The sequence below is a fragment of the Lutra lutra genome, chromosome 1 (genome assembly GCF_902655055.1).
Source record: "Lutra lutra chromosome 1, mLutLut1.2, whole genome shotgun sequence".
Taxonomy (NCBI): domain Eukaryota; kingdom Metazoa; phylum Chordata; class Mammalia; order Carnivora; family Mustelidae; genus Lutra; species Lutra lutra.
In genome coordinates this window covers 120,761,918-120,788,711 of record NC_062278.1, presented here as the reverse complement: position 1 = coordinate 120,788,711, position 26,794 = coordinate 120,761,918, and the positions used below count along the sequence as shown (strand labels likewise).

The 26,794-nt window shown below is 35.6% G+C and overlaps 1 protein-coding gene across 6 annotated transcripts in view; it reads right to left on the bottom strand.

Moving 5' to 3' along the window:
• Positions 1 to 26,794, bottom strand: part of ZNF148 (zinc finger protein 148) — a 124,240-nt gene that overhangs the window by 41,490 nt on the left and 55,956 nt on the right. For all 6 annotated transcript variants that reach the window (XM_047734774.1, XM_047734815.1, XM_047734784.1 and 3 more), the window contains one exon: positions 5,389 to 5,514. In XM_047734774.1, coding sequence (XP_047590730.1) covers positions 5,389 to 5,514 — 126 coding nt within the window. The remainder of the gene's footprint in view (positions 1 to 5,388; positions 5,515 to 26,794) is intronic.

Genomic DNA, 26,794 nt, shown 5'->3' with positions numbered 1-26,794 from the left:
CACATCCATAGCAATAACCAACACACTATCTTGACCCTCCTAACTACTTCTAATATCCCACCCTCACACTGTCACTCTCATTCTTCAGAATTTTCACTATCTCTCCATACTAGATTTTATATATTACAAATTTCATTTTAAAACGACAAGCTTTTGACAGTGCCAGAACACAAAAGTCACTATATTGTAGGCATGGTAAAATAATAATGCTCAGCATAGTAACACTGAGTTTTAGACAAGTTTTTCCTTTGTCTAGGTTTCCCAAATACTAGGCAAAAAAATATGTGATCTTTAAAGGAAGGTTTACATCAAAATATTTTTTTAAGTTAGTCAGTTTTGTGAGAAAATTGTTTACTCAAAACACATAGCTCCCTGAGAAAATTAGAGAAATAAAATGCCTGGGTGGCTCAGTCGCTTAAGTGTATGCTGACAGCTCAGGTCTCCATCCCAGGGTCTTTGCTCAGCAGGGAGCCTGTTTCTCCCTCTCCCTCTGCCTGCTGCTCCCCTTGGTTGGTGCATTCTCTCTCTGACAAATAAATAAGATTCTTTTTTTTTAGAAGTCATTATTTTCTTGTTTCTGATGCAGTGCTTTTTTTTTTTAAGATTCTATTTATGTTTTTGACAGAGATCACAAGTAGGCAGAAAGGCAGGCAGAGAGAGAGGGAAGCAGGCTCCCTGCTGATCAGAGAGCCTGATGAGTGGTTCAATCCCAGGACCCCGGGATCATAACCAAGCTGAAGGCAGAGGCTTAACCCACTGAGCCACCCAGGCACCCCATAAATAAAAATTTTTATTAAAGCATTTTGTTTTGTTTTGTTTTTTAAAGATTTTATTTATCCATTTGACAAAGATCGCAAGAAGGCAGAGAGGCAGGCAGAGAGAGAGGAGGAAGCAGGCTCCCTGCTGAGCAGAGAGCCCGATGTGGGGCTCGATCCCAGCACCCTGGGATCATGACCTGAGCCAAAGGCAGAGGCTTTAACCCACTGAGCCACCCAGGCACCCCATAAATAAAATTCTTAAAAGAGAAAAGTAGAATACTAACACATTCTTTTACTAATGTTCTTCTTCATTTTTCTCTTAAGTACTATTCTGTACTTCCAACCCCCATTTTATAATCAGTTCTTCAGCTTCAAAGCCCTTCTTCAAGTCAACATGTAAGAGAAAGTATGACACATGCCTAGTGTATCTATTTTTTGTTCCCTTTAATTAAGTGTTCTTCATTGAAAAATTCAATTAAAGGTCTTTTTTATATCAAATCACAAATCTTTTCTGGGAACGAATGGTGTATAATAAATTGTTAAGGGTTCTCTACATAATTCACAATCTATTTGATCTGTGGAATACTCTTATCCTTCCTGAGTTCAGCACAACTTTGAATAATCTGTTTCTACTCAGACCACCTAAACTGTTAAAACAAACAAAAACAGCTCCTTTCTTTAGCACCTGATGAGAGATTCTGGCATATTATAGGCACCCAAATTGTTTGCTAAGGGAATGAAAAAAAAAAGATACATTTCTGAATAAGAAGTAAGGAATTAAAAGTACTCTGCTCTAATCATTCAGTCACTAAGACATTTGAAAAGATCTATACAATGTACACAATACTGGATTAATGTTGTTGTACATATTTTTCTTAAAAAGATTCTCAGAGTTCATTGATGTTGACTCAATAATCCTCACGGAAACCTCTGTGTTTCTTCATAATTCACTTCACAAGTCAGTATCTAAGTAAAGTGGTAATAGCTCATTCCTTACTTCTTATTCCACAAGTTTCTAGTATTAAGACTTTGGATTTTCAAGCATAAACATAAATCACAATCGCCCTGGACTCTTTTCAAGTATAAATGGAAATCCCCTCAATAAGAATCCCCAAGGATAGGGCCTGGATATTTATAACTGGAAAAGCCCTATAGGTGACTCTAGTAAGAGCCAGGAGGAGACGCACTGACATGAATGCACGGAGAATGAATTATGTTTACTAAAACTTTTCACACATTTCTGATAACTTTAGTTATACACAGTGCTCATTCACAATAAAACGAGATTCAAAGGGGCAATGGAACTAAGTATAGCAATGTAAAAAAGAATAGCATGTCATTAAGGATGAGACAATGAAGCAATTATAAGCATCAAAAAAAAACCATTTAAAGTCTACCAGTCAGGAGTTTTCAGGGGTAAGAGGCGGGGAAAGCCCTAATATCTCAGTCCTTCCAAAGGGTTTCATTATAATACATACAATTTTTTTAAAAATGTTTACATCATCAACACAGACATTAGACATTATTGTTCAAATGCACTATATTTAAAAAGAACACAACACATTAAAGATTTCCAACAAAGTTGTTAAAATTAAATTAAATGACATTGAAAAGATTTTATTATACAAAAAATTTACTTTCATAAAACAGCTTAATCCATGACAGCACCAAATACCTTGACCTAGCTAACATTCCCTAGCTTGACTATCCTCTTCTTCAGGTATGTTGCCAAATGTATTTTGGCAATTTTCAAGTTTCAAATCTACCTCTGCCATACAATAAAGGCTTAGAATGCAATTATTGCTTAAAATCCATGGCAACTAATGACATAACAATACAGTACTTCTCACTACAGAGCGGCTCTTGAAAGGAGAACATGGATACATATATGGATGTGTAAGCTCTAATATTTAGAGCTCTATGTGTAAGCTCTAATATTTAACAAGTCTATCATGTTAGTTATATTTTCTGTACAGATCCCTAATCTAATATGACACAATGATGGCACACACCCAAAATATTCATAATGGAAAAATTCAAGATCTGGGAAAGATTTTGGGAGAGAGTAGAGTCCTCTAAACATAGTGAATTATAATTCTTTATGAAACTTAGAACTGTTTTTAAGGAATTTAAAATAAGCAACACATTGATTTATAAATGAGATAAGCTTTTCTTTCTCTTCTTATAAAAAGAACTAGTTACTTTAATGAAAAATATGAAGTGTAAATTTTTAAAAACATACTTGAGAAAATGTAAATTAACTCAGTGGCTCTGCCTCAAATTCTAAGATGCCAGATACCAAAACCATTCATGTGGACACTGCAGACCAGTATTAGAAAATAGTCACAACCATTCTGTTACATTTACTGTGTCAGGACAGTTTAAAAGTAATTGTTTTTGTTATTCTCACCCCCTCATCTTCCATATATTATTTCTAGTTATTTCACTCTCCTAGGAATTCCCTAAAAAGACCTCCCCAAAACATTCTTACATAATATACTTAAAATATGCCAAATCTTTCATCTAGCAATTATACAAATATAAATTTACATAATACCCTTAAAAATATTCTAAGCATTAGAATTAACTCATAAACATTATGAATTTATCTACAAATTAAACAAGCAAAATAGCTTTAAACCTCTAAAAATCTGATATGCACTTAGAAACACCTAGAACAGAGCACCAAATAGAGACTTCAAGTAACTCCCTACTAGAAGATAATAATCTGAGTTTTAGTCAGAATTTTAGGATACATTATATTCAAGAATAGAACCAGAAAAAAAAATGGCAATAGAATATCAAGGAAAATGTAGTACATACACTGTTTTTTTTTTAAAAGACTTTATTCCCCATAGATTAGCAGTGAACCCAAAGTAACAATCACTATTGCAATATTATAAATTAATTTTTCCTCAAAACCATGTATTGCTCTGTATGCTAAAAACTTTATTTACTCATTAATGTAAAACAACAACAAAAAGTAACATAAGTCACTGAGAAAAAAATTAACCCCAAGAAAACAAAGGGAAGGAGAAAGGAAGGGAGGGATTTCACAAACCATGAAATATAAAATGCCAATAATTATGGAGAAAAAAAAGTTTAGTATGGCCATTAACTAAAGAAATTAGAATTTAACTATAATGAAATGTCCATCTTAAGCTACAAAAAACGAAGTCTCAACACTTGAAAGTACAGACAGGACACACCTCAAGTCCACTAAAGGTAACAATGTAACTGGTACAACATTTCCAGAAGGAGCCACTTCATCAACACTTTTGAACAATTCATGCCCTCTGACTGATGACTGATTCTCACACAATTTAAGTGCAGCACGATTTAAAATGAAGGCAAAGATAACACAACTTCCAACAACATAGCCATCACCAAATATAATGTGATACATCATAAAATATTATGCAGCTGGTAAAACCTAAAATCTTTAAAAAACCATTAATAACTTTAAATGTAAAAATTGCTTACACACTGTTAAAAAATTAGGACATTTAATCAATTTATGTACACAAATTTGAATACAGAAAGGGAATATGGCAGAAAATTATGTTAGCGATCTCTGGCAATATGACTACAGGTTATTATAGTCTCTATATCTTTCAAATTTTTCTATAGTAGGTATACACATATATCCCAAAAGCTATGATATGTTGTTAATGTTTACCAACAGAGTAAGGAATCAGGTGGTGGGAAGTGTTTGTTGATATTCGAGGTGTAAATATTCTCACTTATGGCTAATTTTAAGTTACTAATGATTTTAGAACTGGCTTGCAAAATTCCTGTAAACTTGGCAAGCTCTGGCAAGCCAATTCAAGCTGGCTCCGGCCCATCACTAAGTCCAAAAATAGACAAATTATATAAATAATGATGATGATCTAAATCACAAATGCAAACATAAGGAGCCATCAAAATTAAAAGGTCATGTTATATTATGACTAAAAAAAAATTCTTCTTCACTATATGAGGGAAAACAAAAGATGAAAAATAACTATAAAGATGTAAACATACCACTCAGAATTCAGAGATGTCATAGGAATACCAAAATGCTATCTAAGGTCAACTATTACTATACCAAAGAGGAAAAAAGCAGGCAATTACTACTAGTATTTACAAAGTCATTTATTTACTAATCTATTCATTCACCCATCAAGTATTTATTAAGGGCCAATTATGCCTACCATTCCAGGCTCTTAGGATATAACTGTGAATAACATAATCCCTGCCCTCATGGAGCTTACATTCTAGCATAGGTATCCAACAACCTTTCCCTGACGAATAACTGGTGCTGAATTTTCTTGAAATCGTAATATTAAAATAAGTAACACTAATATGAATGAGAAGCAAGGGCAGAAAAGAGACACGTGGAAAAAGGAAAGTTTGTTTTTAGAAAAAAGAGATGGTAAAAAAAGTGGAAAAATGAAAACCAATGGCCCACCACCTCCATGCAGACATGTATTCCATCCTCCTGGAGATTCTGATACAACATTCCAACTTCACTATGCCACATGAGATTTTTAATGTTTGCCTTATGGTCCAGCCAGGCTCCTGACCATAAGATTAAGCAAAAGTTTGGGATTAGGAGGTTAGGGACCACCACCTTAATATATTCTCTTACTTTTGCAGGAGAACGTTGTTTCCGTTTCTTCTTTTTCTGTAAGTCTACTGGCTCTCTGATTTGTTTTTTGTCTCTCATCAGTTGCTCAGATACATCAGTAAAAGTAATTTCCTGCTTTACACTTATCTGTTAAAACAAAAAAGCCAATTTTAGAAATAAACAAAAAGTCCATTATGACAAAGCCGCTGCATGTTTAATTCTTTGCTAAACCTACATATAGATGCTTCCAAAATAATTGTGTGTGTGTGTGTGTGCAATATAGTATGTTGGAAGAGTTCATATTAACAGGCAACACAGTAGTAAGAGTCAAGAGTATATAAACTAAGAAATAGACTAAGATTTTACAAAAACTATCTGGAAAAGAAGATTGAAGATACCATGGGAAAGGATTTTAAGACCAAAGAATAATGTAGAAGTCAGGACAAAGTAAGATCAATTTCACTCCCACATTTAAGGAAACTGATGCTGAAGTTAAAAGCACAAAAGGAGGTTTAAATTTGAAAAATCAGTCAAATATTGGGGGGAATAAAGGGTATTCAGACTTCACAGTAGGCTTTGCTGCCATTTATAAAATACGAAGCAACACAAAATTCTAAAAGGTAAACACGTTAGAAGAAAGGTAAGACAAACAACGAAAATTTAAACTCAACACTCTGACAATATCTTAGCTTAACCTGTACTTTCCTGGCCTATACATCAAATCATCACCAAATAAAGATGTTTATAGAACTGGATATGGTTCTGGGCCACTGTTATGCACAAGGCAGGATACTAATGACACAACAAATAAAAACTACAAAAATGTTATCCCATCTTCAGTTCTCTGTTTTCACAGATAAGAAAAGAGATGCTTGTCCTAAAAAAAGAAAAGAAACAAAAAACAGAAACGCACGCAGGTTCTTACATCACTAACGGTAGTGCCAGTTCTCATCACAATTGATCATACTTAGTCATCTGCTCTTTCATACTACATTTTCCATCTATCCTTGAAATGAAAACTCAAGAATCTTAAAATTAAAAAACTTTTCAACTCAATAGGCTATGAACCACATTAAACATCCTCAACCTTTCCACCATGTAAGGACACAAGAAGTCTGCAACTAGAAGAGGGCCCTCACCTTACCATGCTGGCACCCTGACCCTAGACTTCCAGCCTCCAGAACTGTGAGAAACAAATCTCTGTTCAATAAATAGAAGCTAAAATAAATAACTCCTTAAAAACAATCCAGGAAGTACCATGTACAAGTGGCTACATTTTTCAAAACACACACTAAAAAAATGGTGCAAAACATTATAAACATCTTACTGATTCACAGTGTAAAGTCGGAAGACAGCTGTGTAGAAAGGGTTCATGAGGAAAATGGAACATAAGGCAGGGATTTCAGGCTGACAAAATAAGGAACTGGAAGCTCTCATAACTTCCTGAAGTGTAAACATTTTTTATTTTATTTTATTTATTTATTTGACAGAGAGAGATCACAAGTAGGCAGAGAGGCAGGCAGAGGGAGAGAGAGAGAGAGAGAGAGAGAGGGAAGCAGGCTCCCCGCTGAGTGGAGAGCCCGATGCGGGACTCGATCCCAGGACCCTGAGATCATGACCTGTGCCGAAGGCAGTGGCTTAACCCACTGAGCCACCCAGGCGCCCCCTGAAGTGTAAACATTTTAAGAATCACAAATCAAGAAGAACCTTGGCACAAAAACAGGACATAAATGATTATTGGGCTAATAATTCTATCAGGTTATAGAATAATACTAGCAAACCTTCCCATGGCTTCTTTTGGTATCATTACTTGGGACATAAAATAAAATGGTAAAATCACCACCAACAAGGCTTTGGAATACAGACATGTTGCCACCTCTGAAGTGATGTGTACTGAAATACAAAATTTGGGTTGGGTGTGAGACAGAAGAGATGATTACAGACTATGTAATAAGCAGCTGCTGAATTGCTCTGTCCCATTTTGCAGGGACACCAAAAAGTAGTTCCAATATTTCCATCAGTTTCTAAATTGCAAAGAAACCATGAAAATGTAACATGCAGCAGTAGGAAACAAAGGAATTATTTTTAGCAAAAGTGCCAAGTAGAGTATAAGACAAATTCACAAATAAATTCTGCAATTAGCAGATATTCACAAACCAGGAAGCGTCTTTATGTATAAACACTGAAAAAGATTAACAAGTGTATCTAAACCTTTCAGTTACTTCCACATATATAGAAAGTGGTTTTTTTTTTTTTTTTTTAAGATTTATTTATTTGTCAGAGAGAGAGCAAACAAGCAGGGGGAGCGGCAGGCAGATGGAGAAGCAGGTTCCCCACCGAGCATGGAGCCTAATGTGAGACTCAATCCCAGAACCCTTGGGATCATGACCCAAGGGGTACGCAGATAATTAACGACTGAGCCACCCAGGCGTCCCTGGAAAGAAGTATTTGTACTAGCATTCTCAAATATAAGGCACACTTTTAACATATGAAAGCCCAGCCTCAAACCTGGAAGTATCAAGAATCAAAACATTGTGAATGTCAGGCACACAGGAAGTTACATTTTTAGAATGCACCAACAAGCTTATTACCCATAAATGGAATACATTAAACTCCTCTATATATAACATAACCACTCACTAAAGTACACAGATCCAGCCTAAGGTGCTTAGAAATGATGAAGGTAACTCTAAACCATAAAGAAATAGACAGGTGTGGAAAACAAGTAATAAAATGAATGTTAAGGAAAAAAAAAAAAAGAAATAGACAGGTATGGTGATAAGTCAGCTAAAAAGAATGAACTGCAAAAAAGTCCGAGAAAACTTGTCTCCTTTGGTTTTAAGAAGACAACTCTACTCTTAAAAAAAAGTTTTCAGTTTTTTATAAAGTGGGCTCAATGGCCAGCATGGAGCTGTCTACATTTGAGACCTGAATTTCAATGCTGTTCTCACTACTAACCCAGAAATACCATCAAACTGTCAATCAGCCTAACTATCCTTCTTTTGTAAAATCTGACTAAACCCAGGCTCTTCTCCATCTAAAACCTGAAGCCCCCTCTAGATCTCTCACTTTGAGATTAGGGAAAACTGTCAAGCATGACTGCCATATCATATCTACCTTCCATACTCCTCTAACTTCTTCCCCAACACCTTTAGAAGAGATAGAATCCTATAATGCCATACCTCCTCACCCCTTGCCACAGCCCAAGCTGGTTCTTTCTTGCTACTTCTAATATGTATCTCTTAATTATCCTGATGTTTTCTTTATTTTTTTTAATCTTTCACTTCATTCTCCTGACCCTTAAATATAAAGAAGCCTCTCTACCTTGAAAAATACCCCTCTCTTGATTCCCATGATCACTAGTAACTCGAGCCCAGAATCCAGAATGACTCTTTCAAGACTTATTTCAGTTCTGGCCCCAAAATAAAAACAAACTATCCTACTTTTACATTTAACTATTTCGTGCACTTGTTATCTTGATTATCCACAAGCAAGATATTCTTCTTTGGTATTTCCCATAATAGCTTTACTCATTTATTCATGCAACAGCTACTAAGTGTCTGCAATGTGCTAAACTCAGTCTAAAATAATTTAACAGGAGCTTTATATTCACTAAAATTCTAATATGTACAGAGCACAATTCTAGATACCGAGAATTCATCCTAAATATAAGGTCCCCTTTTCAAAGGTCTTAAAAATGTACACGGGAGTTCTGATGCGTAACAACAACAACAACAAAACCACCAAGCAATTCAAGACTGTACATATTAGGCAGAGAGAATAAGGGCAGGAATCAAAAGGAAAATTAATGAGATTGGAAGTAACCACGAAAGGCTTCATGAATCAAATAAGAGACTTAACCAGAGCTGCAGGTTTATTATATATATCCTCCTTTTACTTTTGCCTTCCAACCCTGCTACCCTTCCCAACTTCTTTCTTCCAGACTCAATAATGTTAATAAGAGATATAACAAATGTGAAATGTGCTAAAATAAATTTGCCAGACACAGTGTGCAATAAATATTTCATTTGGGTTACACATTTTAGGCTACCCTCTACCCATAATTCCCAGGTAAGAAGGTTTATTTTAGACTCTTCCTTTTCTTCATTCTCAGTATTCTACATTCATATCCAGCAACATCCATTTCACTCTAACTTTATCAACCTTGCTGCCTTACATTATCATCTCCCTTATATGTTCTCCCATGAAAAAATTAATATTTAACTGTTTTGGGGGGCACCTGGGTAGCTGAGTCTGCCTTCAGCTCAGGTCATGATCTCAAGGTCCTGGGACTGAGTCCTGCATTGGGAATCCCTGCTCAGCGGGGAGTCTGCTTCTCCCTCTCCCTCTGTCCTGTCCCCATTGTTCCTGTGCACTGTGCACACATGCGTGCACTTCTCTCTCTCCCCCTCTCAAATAAAATCTTAAAAAAACAAAACAAAACTGGTTTTCCTGTCATCTCCCCAGTGAGGAATCTACAATAGCTCCTTGTTGCCCCTGGTATCAATTACACTCTCTCCAGCTCAGATTTCAAGATTCTCTGTGATTGACTTTACAGAAAAGACCTAGGTCACTTGGCAGGAATAGTTCTCCTTACCACCTCTCCTCTTTTTTTCTGGAGCTATATGTTCCCTTCAATTTTCAATTTCCTCTGTACTCTGTGCTACTGACTCAATTCCTATCTCCAAGGCTCTGCTGTTTCACTGCCTTTCTAAAATAATCTTCCTTATTCTACCAGCTACATCTTCTCTGCCTAAAAGCACACTTATATTTCCTCTATAAAATCATTTCTCATGAACCACTATTTTTCTAACAATTTCCTTCTTCTCATGGCCAAACTTTTACAACGAGTAATCTGGATAAGAATACCTACACGGGGCATCTGGGTGGCTCAGTGGGTTAAAGCCTCTGCCTTCGGCTCAGGTCATGATCCCAGGCTCCCGGGATCGAGCCCCGCATCGGGCTCTCTGCTTAGCAGGGAGCCTGCTTCCTCCTCTCTTTCTCTCTGCCTACTTGTGATCTCTCTCTCTCTCTCTCTCTCTCTCCCTCTCAAACAAATAAATAAATAAAATCTTAAAAAAAATTTGCAACAAAATAACTGCCCCCAAATTTAGAGAAATGGTTATTCCTGAGAGTAAAAGTAATACACAGCCATATAAAAAGGATCTGTTTATCACTAGAAGGGAATTGTTCCAGGTAACAAAATCAAGGTAACTGTAAATATAACAAATGTTTGAATATAAAAATAAAGATTTAACAAATTAACTGTACTGTAAACATACTGCCTAAAGAAAGAATGTTAGCTATACTGAGAAATACTCCTAGAATCTGGAATAGAGAAAGTTAAGACCAAGAGAAAGAGAGTGAGTTAGTGTGTGTGTGTGTGTGTGTGTGTGTGTGTGTGTGTATTCACAGGATAGTTTTGGCAAGAACAGTTAAATGTAACTGGTCAATAGGAATAATTCTAATTCTAAGCTCGCCAAGTCACAGAATAGGGCAAGGAGAGGAAGCAGCACACTGATGGAATAGGCCCTTTGTGTGATTCATGAACCATAACCTTCCCTTCTGCCTGACCCATGATTGCATTCAAAATTTTGAATGGAGCTACATTTGTCAGGATTTGACAAGGTCCACAGTGATCTTTTGATTTTGAAGGGTTCAGGGAACCATAGTTCACAGCAAATGTTCTAGTCTGTTCCTCTATATTTCTTATGATAAATGTGCATTTGGGCTGCAATGCTAGCAACTTAATAAATTAGATAACTCTAAGACAAAGTAGATGAAGTGCTCAAATCAAGTTTTCTTACCTGAGGCAGTGCTGACTTCCCCCAATTCTACATGGACATTCCATTCTTTCAACTTCCATAAAATCATGACTTAAGTTCTCTCCTAGTCCTCATGGAAGTTTTCTGAATCTATCCTTCTAATATATGTATCTATATATAGATATATATAGATATACATGTCTATATGTATCTATATATAGATATATATAGATATACATGTCTATATATATCTATATATATCTTCATTTTGTAAGAATTTCAGTAAATCTTTATCAGTGGTTCTCAAAGTGTGGTCCAGGGACTCCTGAAGGTCCCTGACACCCTTTTGGGTTGTCCATGAGATAAGAAATACTTCCATAATCATAGCACTTTTTTTTCCCACTCTCCTCTCATGAATACACAGTGGCATTTTTCAGAAGCTAAAATGTGATGTCACCATAGACTGAATGTATTAGCAAGTATGAGAATCCAGTTACGTTACAATAAGCCAGGTAATACGCATATTAATAAAATTATAAAACAAAGTCTCTCTAAATTTTTCATTTTAGAAAACAAGGTTTTGTTTCATTAAAAATGTTATATGTTATTCTTCACAGAACTAGAACATATAATAATAATAATAATAATAATAATGAAAGGTGTAGGGAACCAAAAAGACCCCATGTATCAAAAGCAATCTTGAGAAAGCAGAACAAACCCAGCGGTATCACAATCCCAAATTTCAAGATACACTACTAAGCTACAGTAATTAAAACAGTACGGTTCTGGCACAAAAACAGACACACAGATCAGTGGAACAGAAAAGAGACTCCAGAAATAAAGCCACAATTATATGGTTAATTGATCTATGACAAAGGAGGCAAGAACACGCAATGGGGAAAAGACAGTCTAATAAATAGTGCTGGGAAAACTAGGCAGCTACGTGCGAAAGAATGAAACTAGACCATTTTCTTACACCATACACAAAAATAAATTCAAAATGGATTAAAGACCTAAATGTGAAAGCTAATACAAAAAACCCTCAAACAAAAACACAGGCAGTAACCTCTTTGCCATCAGCTGGCCAGAGAAACATTTTTCTAGATATATCTCCACAGGTGAAGACAAAAACAAAAGTAAACTATAAGGATTACATCAAAATAAAAAGCTTTTGCACAGCAAAGAAGAAATCATCAACAAAATGAAAAGGCAACCTACTGAAGGGAGAAGACACCTGCACAAGATTAGTCCCTTATATCTGATAAGGGACTAACACCCAAAGTATATAAAGAACTTACACGACTCAATACCAAAAACAAAACAAACTAAAAAATCCCACAAATGATCCAATTAAAAAGTGGTGAAGGACGTGAATAAATGTTTTTCCAATGAAGACATACAGAGGCTCAAAAGACACAAAAAGGTGCTCCTTAATCATCAGAAAAATGCGATCAAAACTACAATGAAAAAAAAAGAAAAAAGAAATATCACCTCATAGCTAACGAACTGGCTAGAAGCAAAAGAAAAGAAATAACAAGTGTTGGTCAGGATGTGGAGAAAAAGAAACCCTCATGCAGTGTCAGTGGAATCTGAATTGGTGCAACCACTGTGGAAAAGAGTATGGAGATTCTTCAAAAAATTAAAAACTGAAATATCCTACAATCCAGTAATTCCACTCCTGGCTATTTACCCAAAGGAAGCAAAAACACTAATTTGAAAAGATATATGCACCCCTGTATTTATTGCAGCATTATTTATAATAGCCAACATATGGAAGCAACCATATGGAAATGTCCAATGCTGGATAAATGGATAAAGATGTGCTACATGCACGCATAATGGAGTATTACTCAGCCATAAAGAATGAGATCATGCCATTTGCAATATAGACAGACCTATGGGATATTATGCTAAGTGAAATAAATCAGACAGAGAAAGAAAAATACCATATAATTTCAATTCTGTGTGGAATCTAAGAAACAAATGTACAAACAAAACAAAAAAGGAAGAAACAGATCCACAAATACAGAGACAAGCTGGTGAATGCCAGCAGAAATGGCGGAGGGGGGAGGGGCAGAAAGGTGAAGAGGAGTGGGAGGTACAGGCTTTCAGTTATGGAATGAATTAGTAACAGGAATAGAAGATACAGCATAGCGATTATAGTCAGTGGTATTGTAATACCATTGCATGGTATTACATATGGTAGCTACTCTTGTGCTAAACACAGCATAATACACAGAGCTGTTGAGAATCACTATGCTGTACACCTGAATCAATGGTACACAATGTGAGATTGTGTGCCAACTATGCTTCAACGAAAAAAATGAAAAAAGAAAACCTCTTGTTTCTTAGAAGGCAGAAAAATATCGCAATTGGTGGGTACCAGTTAGTGGACGATTTCCCAGTATTATTTTTTAAAGGTATATTCTACGTTAACTTGCAATGCAATTTGTTATTTACAAATTAATAAATAAAATTTTCAATTTCTAAAATGGTAAATAATGATCCATATAACCAACATAAGCAAGAGTTATTAGAAGCATTCACAATTTTTTAAGAGCAAGAGGGCTGTAAGACCAGAAATTTTGAGAGCTGCTGTCCTAGATACATCTTAACTATATTTTGTGTTCTCTTCCTCTTCCCCATTCACTCTCTTTTAATAGGTACCTGGACTCCACCAACATAAAGAAATGAGTACAAATGGGTGTGCATGTATGAGTTAGCAGACATACTTCCTGGCTCACTCTACTGGGATTACAAAGGAGCAACAATATCTAACACACTTAGCACCCAGAACTTAGGTTCTAAACACTATTATCCAAATAAGAGGAACTGGGGCTCCTTGGAGAAGTGACTGATTCCAGAACTCATCCAGGGAAAAACATAAGATGACCTTGCAACATCCTGTGGTACCAGAAACTAAAGAGCCAGAAAAAGGATGAGCATGTGTCCGAAGGACACAAGAACCAGTCTGGAGGAGCTCTTAACCAGCATAGCTGAACAACTTGAGCAACAAAGTAATGACATTACTGGATTGGAACTCATAGAATAAAATGAATACCCATGCTGAGAAAAACTGAAGTAACTGGAAAAAATAGTAAAGAAGAGATAGCTACGATTAACATAAATATAGCAAGAAGGAGAAAAATACAAAATCACAATTAGGTAAACACCACATTAACTACAATTGGAAGGGTCCACTAATGAATGCTAAAACCAGTAGGTAGAAATTTGAGGAGAAATCAAGTATTTAAACAGACTCAAAGATACCTTAATTACAAAGGGAAAAATAGCGACCTTATACTGGGGAAAACTGGCAGATAGTACCTAAACAAAGAATCAAGGTTAGTATCACCAGTGTAAGGCATACCAAATTTTCTATCAACATCACTTCTTTGGGGTTGTCAAAAATGCAGAGCTTCGGGGCACTTGGGTGGCTCAGTGGGTTAAGCCTCTGCCTTCGGTTCAGGTCATGATCTCAGGGTCCTGGGATCGAGCCCCGCATCGGGCTCTCTGCTCAGCAGGGAGCCTGCTTCCCCCTCTCCCTCTCTACCTGCCTCTCAGCCTGCTTGTGTGCACTCTCTCTCTGTCAAATAAATAAATAAAATCTTTAAAAAAAAAAAAAGAAGAAGAAGATGCAAAAACTAAATGCAGTATAGGATCTTATACTGAATCCTCAAACAGAAAAAGGGCATTAGGGGTAAACAAATGAAATTCAAATAAGCCCTTAGTTTTACCAACATTAAGTGCCTGGTTTTGGTAACTGCATTATGGTTGAATAAGCTTTGACATGAGAGGAAGCTGTATGATGGGTTTATATGCACTCAAAACTATTTCTACAACCTTTTTATGAATCTAAAACTATTACAAAATAAAAGTTAAGAAAATTTTGATTTTTCTAACTACAAAAATACTTAGCACCCCAAACTTACCATATAGTATACATTAAATATGTGCAGATCTTCTGTGAATTATACCTCAGTAATGTTGGTCTTCTATAAATTTGTAGTTTCTCCTCCTCAGCATGATAAACAAAGATTTATCTACCATTTACTGTGTACTGGGCACTGTCCACTGTTCTAGGTTCCTAGGTGTTAAGGCTACAGGATTGTGGGGCAGGGGGTGAGGGGGAGGCAGGTGGCACATGCTCTCTAGCCCATACAGTCTATTACGGGTCATCTCAGTTTCACAGTAAAATTATTTTCATCCTATCTTAAGAATAAGAGAACTAAGTCTCAGAAAAGTTAAGTCACTTGTCTAAAAATCCCATTAATTAAAAGGGGAAATCAAAATTGAAATCCGGGACGCCTGGGTGGCTCAGTTGGTTAAGCAGCTGCCTTCGGCTCAGGTCATGATCCCAGCATCCTGGGATGGAGTCCCACATCGGGCTCCTTGCTTGGCAGGGAGCCTGCTTGTCCCTCTGCCTCTGCCTGCCACTCTGTCTGCCTGTGCTCGCTCTCGCTTCTCTCTCTATGACAAATAAATAAATAAAATCTTTAAAAAAAAAAAAATTGAAATCCAAGTCTTCCAAATCTAGCAACTGAAATCTTTTTTTTTTTTTAAGATTTTTTTTATTTATTTATTTGACAGACCGAGATCACAAGTAGGCTGAGAGGCAGGCAGAGAGAGAGAGGTGGAAGCAGGCTCCCCGCTGAGCAGAGAGCCCGACTCGGGGCTCGATCCCAGGACCCTGGGATCATGACCCGAGTCGAAGGCAGAGGCTTTTAACCCACTGAGCCACCCAGGCGCCCCAGCAACTGAAATCTTAATAGCTGTGATCGGTGAATTAATTATTACCTTCAAGTTACCAAGGAAACTAAAACTTCAGGAAGTGTCTTACCCAAACTATTATATTTCAACATTAGGACTTAAACCAAGATCTTGTGTCTTTTAGTCCAGTGTTATTTCCACTACTATAATAGCTTCTTAATAAATCTGAATTATTAAAACTGATTTTAAAATAATTTTTATGTGAAAATTTTATTTTTCCAAATAGGAACTACAGTTTGCTTGCTGCCAGAATGTGGAAAAATTTCTAGAGGTTCTAGAATGGCTACCATAAAAGGGAGAGAAAATAATTTTAAAAATAACAAAGTGAGGGACACCTGGGTGGGTCAGTCGGTTAAGCATCTGCCCTCAACTCTGGCCATGATCCCAAGGTCCTGGGATTGAGTCCCACAACAGGCTCCTTGCTCAGCAGGGAGTCTGCTTCTCGCTCTGCCTCCTCTGCCTGCCACTCCTGCTGCTTATGTCCTCTCTCTCTGACAAACAAATACCTTTTTAAAAATAAATTAAATAAACAATCAAACAACAAAATGGACAAAATATTAATATATAGGTGAAGCATAAGACCTGAGTTTCAACCCTACCTCCTCTAATTACTATCTGGCCGAACCTGGCTTCTAGTTGGAAAAGTATGGAAAAACACAAAAAGCAAAGGTGGGGAGTTAAAGGAAATACAACCTAATTCCAAAAAATATCAATACCAATGTGAGGCTAAACTAAAATTTAGTCATTTGGAACCTTCCTCACCTATACAACAGAGGAAATAATCCTCACAGAATTTCTGCAGAGTTAAAAGATATTATATATGTAAAGCATCAACTACAAAACATAGCAGTTGATAGCGGACAGATTCTTGATGCCACTAATGATCATAATCATTTCTTCATCTCTTAATCATGGTAGTAATAATATCCAGCATATACACAACAGAAAATCAAATGAGATTACAACAGAAAATCAAATGAGATTACATCGAGAACACTTTGAAAACTTTCATTTTCTAAACAAATATTTATGGTTATTAATTAACATACACTTACAGATGGGTTACCAATTTCTACAGAATATCTTCACCTAGACATCCTATTATCTAAATCAGTATTTCACATTAAGAACCTCCTTCCAAATTCCCTGCCTTGAAATACGCTATATTACCTCAGTCTTCTGTTAAAAAGCGTCTTTTAATTTTCTTCTCCACTGCCAACCCAAGACCAAGTCCAGTTGTTTTTATTTCCCTCAACATAATTTACAAATCTAGAAATTCTATTTCCTAGTTCCTACTCTAGATCATTTATAAAGATATTAAGTTGGAAATCTCATACACTACTAGAGGAAGAATAATTGGTCAACTTTTATGGTCTACAAACTGACCAGGACATATCAAAAGTCTAAGAAATCTATACTGAAGAAATAAACTCACATGGCACAACAATGTCTACATATAACATAACAACATTCTTTATGGTAGTAAAAACAAAAGTGCAAACAGTCTAAGTATCCAGTAATAAAGACTGAGGTAAATTACAACACCGCTATTTGACGTTATACAGTTATAAAAAAAATCTTAGTTTTGGATAATATTAATGACATAATGAAATGCTCATGGTGAGGAGTAAATATATAATTATTTAGATAAATATATTTTACAATATTATACAAACACACAAATACATATGCAGCAAATTTTATACAAACACAAATACATACACAGAAAAACAAACAAAAAGCAAACACTAAAATGCTAACAACCAAATGTTAGTAGTGATTATCCTATAGTGACATTAGCGATTTTTTGCTATCTGCTTTATAGTTTTAGAATTTTTACATTTCCTCAGCAAGTACGTATTATTTTATAATCTTAAAAAGATATTAAGTCCAGTGTTAGTATAAATCCCTAGTAGTCATCAAAGAAAAAAAACCTGTTTATCATTAACTTAACATACTAAGTTATTCTAAGAACTAAAACATTAAGCCAGCGAAGTGAGACTGAAAAAACTTCTATTGTGAGTGGGGGAAAAAAAGCCATCAAATAAACCTTGATCCCTATTGCACATCATCAGCAAAAATCAATTCCAAATGGATTATTAATCTAAATGGGATAGAAAAACCATAAAGCTTCTAGAAGTTAACAAAGTATCTCTGTGATTTTGGGGCAGGCAAAGAATTCTTAAATAGGATACATAAAACACTAACCAAAAGGAAAAGACTTATAAATTGAATGTTATTAACAACAGCTTCTATTTATCAAGAGTAAAAAGGCAAATCAGAATGAAAAAGATGAGATATATACACAAAGATAAACAGATACCCAACAAGCAGATAAAGAACTACTACAAATCTGTAAGAGAAAGAAACCTAATAGAAAAATGGACAAAAAATAAACATGTGCCTTACCAAAAAATAATACCCAAATTGCCAGTAAGTATGAAACAGTACTAAATTTTGTTTGTTTTCAGTGAAACATAACCTAAAAATCACATTGCAAGACTACTATCCAATCATAATGGCTAAAATTAAAAGGACTGACAATACCAAGTACCAAGGATATGGACAATTAATATAAACTGGTAAATCCACTTAAAAAAGCTTTTGCCAGTACCTACTAAAGCTGAACATATGCAAACCTAGCAAATTCAATCCTAGGTACAAAACCAACAAAAATGAGTATGTACATGCACCAAAAGACACATCCAAGAATATTCACCTCAGCACTTTTCATAATAGTCCACATCTTGAAATAACCTATACGTCAATTATACTACAATGGATAAATTTTGATATATTCACACAACTGATGCTTATGTAGAAATAAGAATAAACTAGTACTTGCAAAATGTGGATACATCTCACAATCTGAACCAAAGAAATCAGATCCTACAGAGTGTATGAGTCTATTTATAATCAGTACAAAATCAAGGAAAGCCACTAGGCCACGCTAGAAGTGTTATGGTAGTGGTTAACTTCAGGAAATTAAAAAATGGTTGTGACTAAGAAGATGGGGAGGCCCTCTGAGCTGCCAGTAATGTTCTATGCCTTGATCTGGGCAGTGGTTATTCGACTACGTTCACTTTTGAGAAAATTTCTCACTTACAATTTCTGTACTTCTCTGTATAAAATGTTATACTTCAATAAAAGACATACACCTAGAGAAAGAGTATTACAAATGTGTAGGTACATACAGATATAAGTACAAGAAACATGCTCATATATATAGGCATCTATGTCTATATATAAAAGTATGATCCTTTCACCATTATTACTTTGTTCAAACAGATCTAGTAGTAACATAAATATCCATCAGTATTGCCTTAAATAAGGCACACCATTTAATCAGCTATTAAAATAAGTTTCATAGGCAATTACAAAATTTCTATAGGATGTGTTTTAAATAAACACAGCTAATTTCAAAAGCATATAAACAACATTATCATCTTATCTACGTAAAACACAACATACGCAGGTTTTCATAACAGATTTTAAAACCATATTTATAGAAATAAATACACATACACACTCTGCATGTTTGTTAATAAATTAAAAATTTCCAGAAGGCTATCAGTATTAGTAGTTATCTTTCGGGAATTAAATTAGTTAAGTGGTGGAAACAATTTTTACTTTTTACTTTATTCTGAACTATTTTAATCTTTACAATGACTATGTGATCGTTTATAACAACCTACATCAGACCATTATGAGAAAACCAAAGCAGATCTCTCTGAGACTGATCTAGCTAGGCTGACTCTATAGCCTTGTCCATAATGATTTTCAATTTGTGTAATACTGTCCTAAGTAAGAGAGTGTAACACTCATTCAGTACCACTATCTCACAATTCCAGATTAAACATCAAAGATCAGACAGAACTGTATTAAACTTAAGAGACTGGCTATATTATTTAAAGTCATCGGGAAAGAAATCTATTAATAAATTATGTCCAGGGGCGCCTGGGTGGCTCAGTGGGTTAAGCCTCTGCCTTCGGCCCAGGTCATGATCTCAGGGTCCTGGGATGGAGCCCCACATTGGGCTCTCTGCTCAGCAGGGAGCCTGCCCCACCCCTCTCTCTGTCTGCCTCTCTGGCTACTTGTGATCTATGTCAAATAAATAAAATCTTTTAAAAAGTTGTCAAAATAATACATATAAAAAATAGATCATTGTGGATTAGCTCCCTAAAACAAACTCTTATTTTTTTGTTAGGATTTTATTTATTTATTTGAGAGAGAGAGAACATGAGAGAGAGAGAGCGAGCATGGGGATGGGAGTGCAGGGTGTAAAGGGAGAGGGAGATCCAAACTCCCAGATGAGCACGGACCCCAATGCAGGACTCAATCCCAGGACCCTGGGATCATGATCCGAGCAGACACATAACTGACTGAACCACCCAGATGCCCTAAAACAATCTCTTAAAAGGGATAGCTTCGGTCTTCTGCTTTTCAAGTAAGTTGAAATAATAAATAAGCAGTAGCATGATTCACACCAGGACAAACTATGAAGTACGATTATTTATGCCAGGTTTTCTGCTCATATATTGATTCCTACCAAACATGGCACTAAGATCTATATAGCATGTGAATAAAATCTGGTTTAAAAAAAAAACAAGGGGGCACCTGGGTGGCTCAGTGGTTTAAGCCTCTGCCTTCGGCTCAGGTCATGATCTCAGGGTCCTGGGATCGAGCCCCACATCGGGCTCTCTGCTCAGCGGGGAGCCTGCTTCCCCCTCTCTCTCTGCCTGCTTCTCTGCCTACTTGTGATCTCTGTTTGTCAAATAAAAAAACAAAACAAACAAACAAAAAAAAACAAGGGGCACCTGGGTGGCTCAGTGGGTTAAGCCTCTGCCTTCGGCTCAGGTCATGATCTCAGGGTCCTGGGATTGAGTCCCGCATCAGCCTCTCTGCTCAGCAGAGAACCTGCTTCCTCCTCTATCTCTCTCTGCCTGCCTCTCTGCCTACTTGTGATCTCTCTCTGTGAAATAAATAAATAAAAATCTTTAAAAAAAATAATTAAAAAAAAAAAACCCAAAAACTTGGGCGCCTGAGTCATTAAGCATCTGCCTTCAGCTCAGGGCATGGTCCCACAGTCCTGGGATTGAGCCCCATGTTGGGCTCCCTGCTCAGCAGGAAGACTGCTTCCCTCTCCCACTCCCCCTGCTTGTGTTCCCTCTCTCACTTTGTCTCTCTCTGTCAAATAAATAAATAAAATCTTTAACAAAACAAAAAACTTGAGTTGATATAAATTACCACCTCTTCTCCTTAAAATAAGCTCAATTAATGAATCTATTTCTGAAAAAGATATCCAAAGAATATACTGAAGAAAAAAGTATTTGAATGGGAAGAATAAAAACACTTCTTAAAACACAGAGCTCCAATAATAGCCAATGCAATTACAGGACCCCAACAGCCAATGAACATAACAAAACTGCTTCTAAATCCCGCAGATGAACTCTAAAAGAAATGTAATGGTTAAAAAAAAAAAATGTAATGGTAATAAGAATTGGCTACAGGTAATAAATAACTGTTAAAAAAAAAGTATACAACATAATGGGAATAATAAGTTGGGGAGTTAGCCAAAAAGAAACATATCCTACTAATTATTATTTAAGCAAATAAATATAATAGCAAACAGATCTCTCACCTTCCAGGATGCTTGTGAAAGAACATTTGTCACCAATAAATGCAGTCCAATTCTGGAATTACACCAGAGTACAAAATATGTGGCAAAAATAAAAAAAAAATCTTGAAACCACTGAAATGGGTTAGGATTGATTTTTTCTTTTCTCTTTTTTTAATAAGAGGGAAAAAGTTACCCATTACAAGATATATACTCAAATTGCTGGCATCAGCATGTTACATTTTTACTGACTAGAACAAGAGGCATATGGGAAAACATCTATATAGCCTTTCTTAAATTAATAATAGGATTTAAGAAAACTTAAAAACTAAAAAACCAAACACAGTTCTTACACCAATGGCCAAATATATTTTGAGTTTCCTAGGCCACTGAACAAAATATTTATAAATAGGAAATACATGAAAGTATTCCTATAATTTTGTTCATGCTGTTTTACAGCACAGAAATTCATGACTAAAATAAAATGCTACACAAATGCTGACATGTATTTTTTCAGGAGTTATAAGTACCTGAAATATTTTACATTTGATTTTATTATTATATGACTGGAACATGAATTTTTGTAGTTCCTAATTCAAAATCCTTTTGCTCAAGTGATACAATCTAACAGTTTTCTAAAAAACAATGTAGCATATATTATTATGAATTACAATTTGCTGCAATTTGTCAATACAAATATGTCTTTACTCTTGAACATGCTTACCATCAAACTGGAAAAATTAAGACCATAGAGAGTTATGATTTCTCAATTCTTACTGAATGAATGTAAGAATTAAAAGAATAAACCAAATACTTTTTTCACAGTCCTAAAATAAATTTAGTTTCTGAGTTAAGAAGCTTTCTAGTGTTTCCAATAAAACTTTCTGCAATGTTAGAAATGTTCTTTATCTTTGCTGTCCAAAACAGAAGCCACTAACCACATGTGGCTACTGAACACCTAAAATGTGGTTAATGAGACTAAAAGACTTATTTTATTTCATTTTAATTCAAGTTCCTAACACATTAGAAAACAAAATTCTAATAAGTAAACTGTAGACATTTCAAAAGGTGGCCTGCAGACTGCTGCTGAAAATGGAGGGCCACTGAGTTTGGGTTACTGATTTAGAGTAAGATTAAGACAAACTGAAAATTAGCAGTTACCACAAATGAAGAACTTTTACTTCAATTGTCACAAAACACTGGAGAGTTTACCTAGGCTACAGAATCTTAACTGTTATTAACAATCTAAGAAAACTCAAAATTTAACTTTAGTTTTTTGTTAACGAAAGAAGTTAATATGAAATAAAGTTCTTTGTGGCTTCCAAATGAATGAGCAAATAAAAGAAGAAATCATTAATGTGCTCAAAATCTACTTTTAAAAGTCTTTAGCACACAATCTAAAGAGGATGAAAGGCCTGTAACTTAAGTTTTCTTCTGGGGACCTGGATCATATTGTTCTAGATCAATGTCCTCTCTTTAATTCAAAAATATATACTCATGATCCCAAGACTTACCCTTCACCATTGTGCCATATTGGGAATATGTGCCATAGTGGGAATGCCTAAGTAAGAAAAAGGGATTATGATTTCTTGTGTCTGTTGTGTTCCACTATAGAGCAATGTTACACAAATCCTAAATTCTGCCCTCTGGTATATAGTATGAGAAAACTTTTCATTAACTCTTTCTCGAAATGGACTCAAATTTATCATTACCTAGTAGGAGTAGCAGGACTTGATTACAAATTACCCATACATATGGAATATGAAACAGACATTTAAGAAGTATTACAAGAGTAAGAAGTTAAGAAAAGTTCAAAATATGCTGGTAAATGAAAACAGTCTATAAAAAGCAACATGATCCTATGTCTGGTATACATATCAAAAAAGCACATTAGTACATACACCAAAATGTTACAGGAGTGTACACCTGGTGGCGGGAGTATGACAGGGTATTGATCATACACCTATGCTCACACAAAAACCTATGCATGAATGTTCATAGCACATCTGTAATATCCAAAATGTAGAAACAACTAAAACGTCCTTTAGGAAGTGAATGGTTAAACTGTGGTACATCAACACCATGGAAAACTACTCTGTAATAAAAAGAACAAATTACTAATACACACAATAACTCAGATGGCTCTCAAAGGCATTATGTTAACTGAAAAAAGTCAAAAGATCTAAAGATCAAGTCTAAAGATGACATACTCTATGAGTCCACTAATAAAACATTCTCAAAATGACAGACACAGAGGTGGAAAATCAATTAGGAGTAAGACAACCAGCGGTTAGAAATGGTGGGAGAAGAGGTGTGACTACAAAGGGGTCACACCACAGAGATCTTTGTCATGATGGATTCAGTCTGTCTCCTGATTGTGATGGTCATTATACACATCTACATGTGTGATAAAGTATACAGCACTGGACATACTATAGCAATGTCAATTTCCTGATTTTGAGATTGTACTATAATTATGCAGGATTTAACCACTAGAGGAAACTGGCTGAAGGCTACATGGGACCTCTCTACTAATTTTATAACTTTCTATGAATCTATGTAATTTCAAAATTAAGTTTAACCAAAAGTAAAAGGACAATAAGTCTTGTCCCTTCCTCTTCCTGCCCCTATTCACCTGTTCTTCATGAACCATTCATTCCTAAAACTATAACCTGCAGCATAAAAGGGTACAAAATCCCAGACAAGAAAAATGGGCAACTGTTGCACAAAAATGTCTGGATGTAAGCAGAGTAAGGAGCTTCTTCACAGAAAACAGCTCAGGGTAAAGTGTCAAAACCCAAGCAGCATAAGGGTCTACGTTATAGAGGAAGGGTAACCTGGAGCAAAGTGTCAGAAGCTCAGTGGAGTGAGAAAGGTACCAAGCGTGAGCATGGACCAGCACAGTGCAGAAGGAAGGCTCCATATGGTAAAGAGGTCCAGTGCAAGTTGTGAAAGCACATGGAGGAAGCAGAGTATGGTCTGAGGCATAGACCAGGATTAGAGAAAGAGGCCCTCTGCACAGGAAGATGTGGTGACGAATGGTTTACACATGGCAAGGTGGTTCTGATCAAGTCAGGAAATACACCAATGATTAAGAAAGCCAGATTTCTCACTGTCTAAGAAGGGAGTTAAAAAATACAGAAGGGAGAAAACTAAAATATACTCTGTGGTAATGGACTGTAATTGGAGGGATCAGTGTGACTCACAGTTTTATAATACTGATAGACATGGAGATAATTATAGATAGAAGTGGGTGTATATGTATACATATGAATATATATAATTATATACATACATATACTCTCTGGCTTTGTCCGCTGAGTCCTGGAAGCAGCTATACCTCAAAAGCAATGAGCAGCACATTAGGCACCCAGATCTTGCCTTCTAAATGCCATCCACTAAAATGAACAAGGACTCCTTAGAGAAATGGCTGATTCCAAGGGTGAGGCAGGAGAAAACATACACAAGACAGACCTAAAACATCTTGTAACAAAAGGCAAGCATGTGCTAAGAAGACTGATGGGACATGTCAAAAGAACAGAGAAGTCAGCTTGAAGAGGATCCAATTGGCCAAATCTTAAATCAAGCATTAAAACAATCATAGTAATAGACTTATCCCAGTTAATAAAACTTCTAAACCCATACTGATACAAATAAATAAATTTAAAAGTGTGATGAGGAATAAGATTACAGTGACAAAATCTACCAGCCATCACCTTAATCAACTTATCAGAGTGAACCATCAGAATGGGGCAAATAAAAATCATTTACCACCTATTAGAATGCAATGCAGAGAAGACATAGCATCACTATTTGTGATAACCCCTCCCAAAGATAGTAACTTAAGTATCATTAAGAGGGAAAATCAGATAAACCTCAACTGAGAAACATTCTTTAAAAAAAAAAAAGCCTACTAACCTTCAATTATTAGGATCATAAAACTTTAAAGTGAGGAACTAACGCAGACTAAAGAAAATTAAAGAGATGTGTCAATTGATGCAATATGTAGTTTTCAACTGGGTCTTTTTACAAGTAAACTTTAACTGTTAGAAGATAAGTAGATCAGTACAGGATATAAATGTTGAAGACCATTCCAAAATATATAAAGAACTCATAAAACTCAATAACCAATCCAATCAAAAAATAAGCAGAAGACATGAACAGACATTTCTCCAAAGACATACAGATGTCCAAAAGACATAAGAAAATATATTCAGCATCACCTACCACAAGGGAAATGCAAATCAAAACTACAGTATATTATCACCTCATACCTATCAGAATGGCTAAAACCAACAACACAAGAAACAACAGGTGTTGGCAAGGATGTGGAGAAAAGGAAACACTCATGAAGTAGTGGTGGGAATGCAAACTGATACAGCCACTGTGGAAAACAATATGGAGGGTCCTCAAAAAGTTGAAAATAGAACTATCCTATGATCCAGCAATCACAATACTGAAGAATATAGAAGCACTAATTCAAAGGGATATATGCCTCCCTATGTTTGTTGCAGCATTATTTACAACAGCCAATATATGGAAGCAGCCCAAGTGTCTATCAACTGATAAATGGATAAAGAAGATATAGTATACATACATGATGAAATATGATTCAGCCACAAAAAAAGAATGAAATCTTGCTATCTGCAACAACATCGATGATTCTAAAGAGTATAATGCTAAGCAAAATAACTCAGAGAAAGAAACACTGTATGATTTCACTCATATGTGGAATTAAAGAAACAAAACAAATGAGAAAAGGGTGGAGGGGGGGAGAGACAAATCAAGAAACAGATGGTTACCCGAGGGCAGAGGGGTGGAAGAATGGGTTAAATCAATGATGGGGATTTAGGAGTGCACTTTGATGAGCACTAGGTGATGTATGAATTGTTGGATCACTATACTGTATAACCAAAACTAAGATTAACTATGTTAATTAACTACCTGGAATTAAAATAAAAACTTTTTCCAAAAAAGTGTCAAAGATCATAACTAGGCCAACTTGACCTAATTGATATTTATAAAATAACCTACCCAATAACTTCCAAAATACATATCCAAGAGTATAAAACCTTGACCAACTAACCATATATCCAGACCTCTATCCAGACTAATCAAGCCCTAAAACAAGTCTCAATGAATTTTAAAAGACTGAAATCATACACTGAAAATTCTCTGACCACAATAATTAAACATCAATGACAAAAAAATACCTGGAAAACTTTGAAACATTGTAAGTTAAGCAAAAAAACTTCTAATTAACTCATGGGTCAAA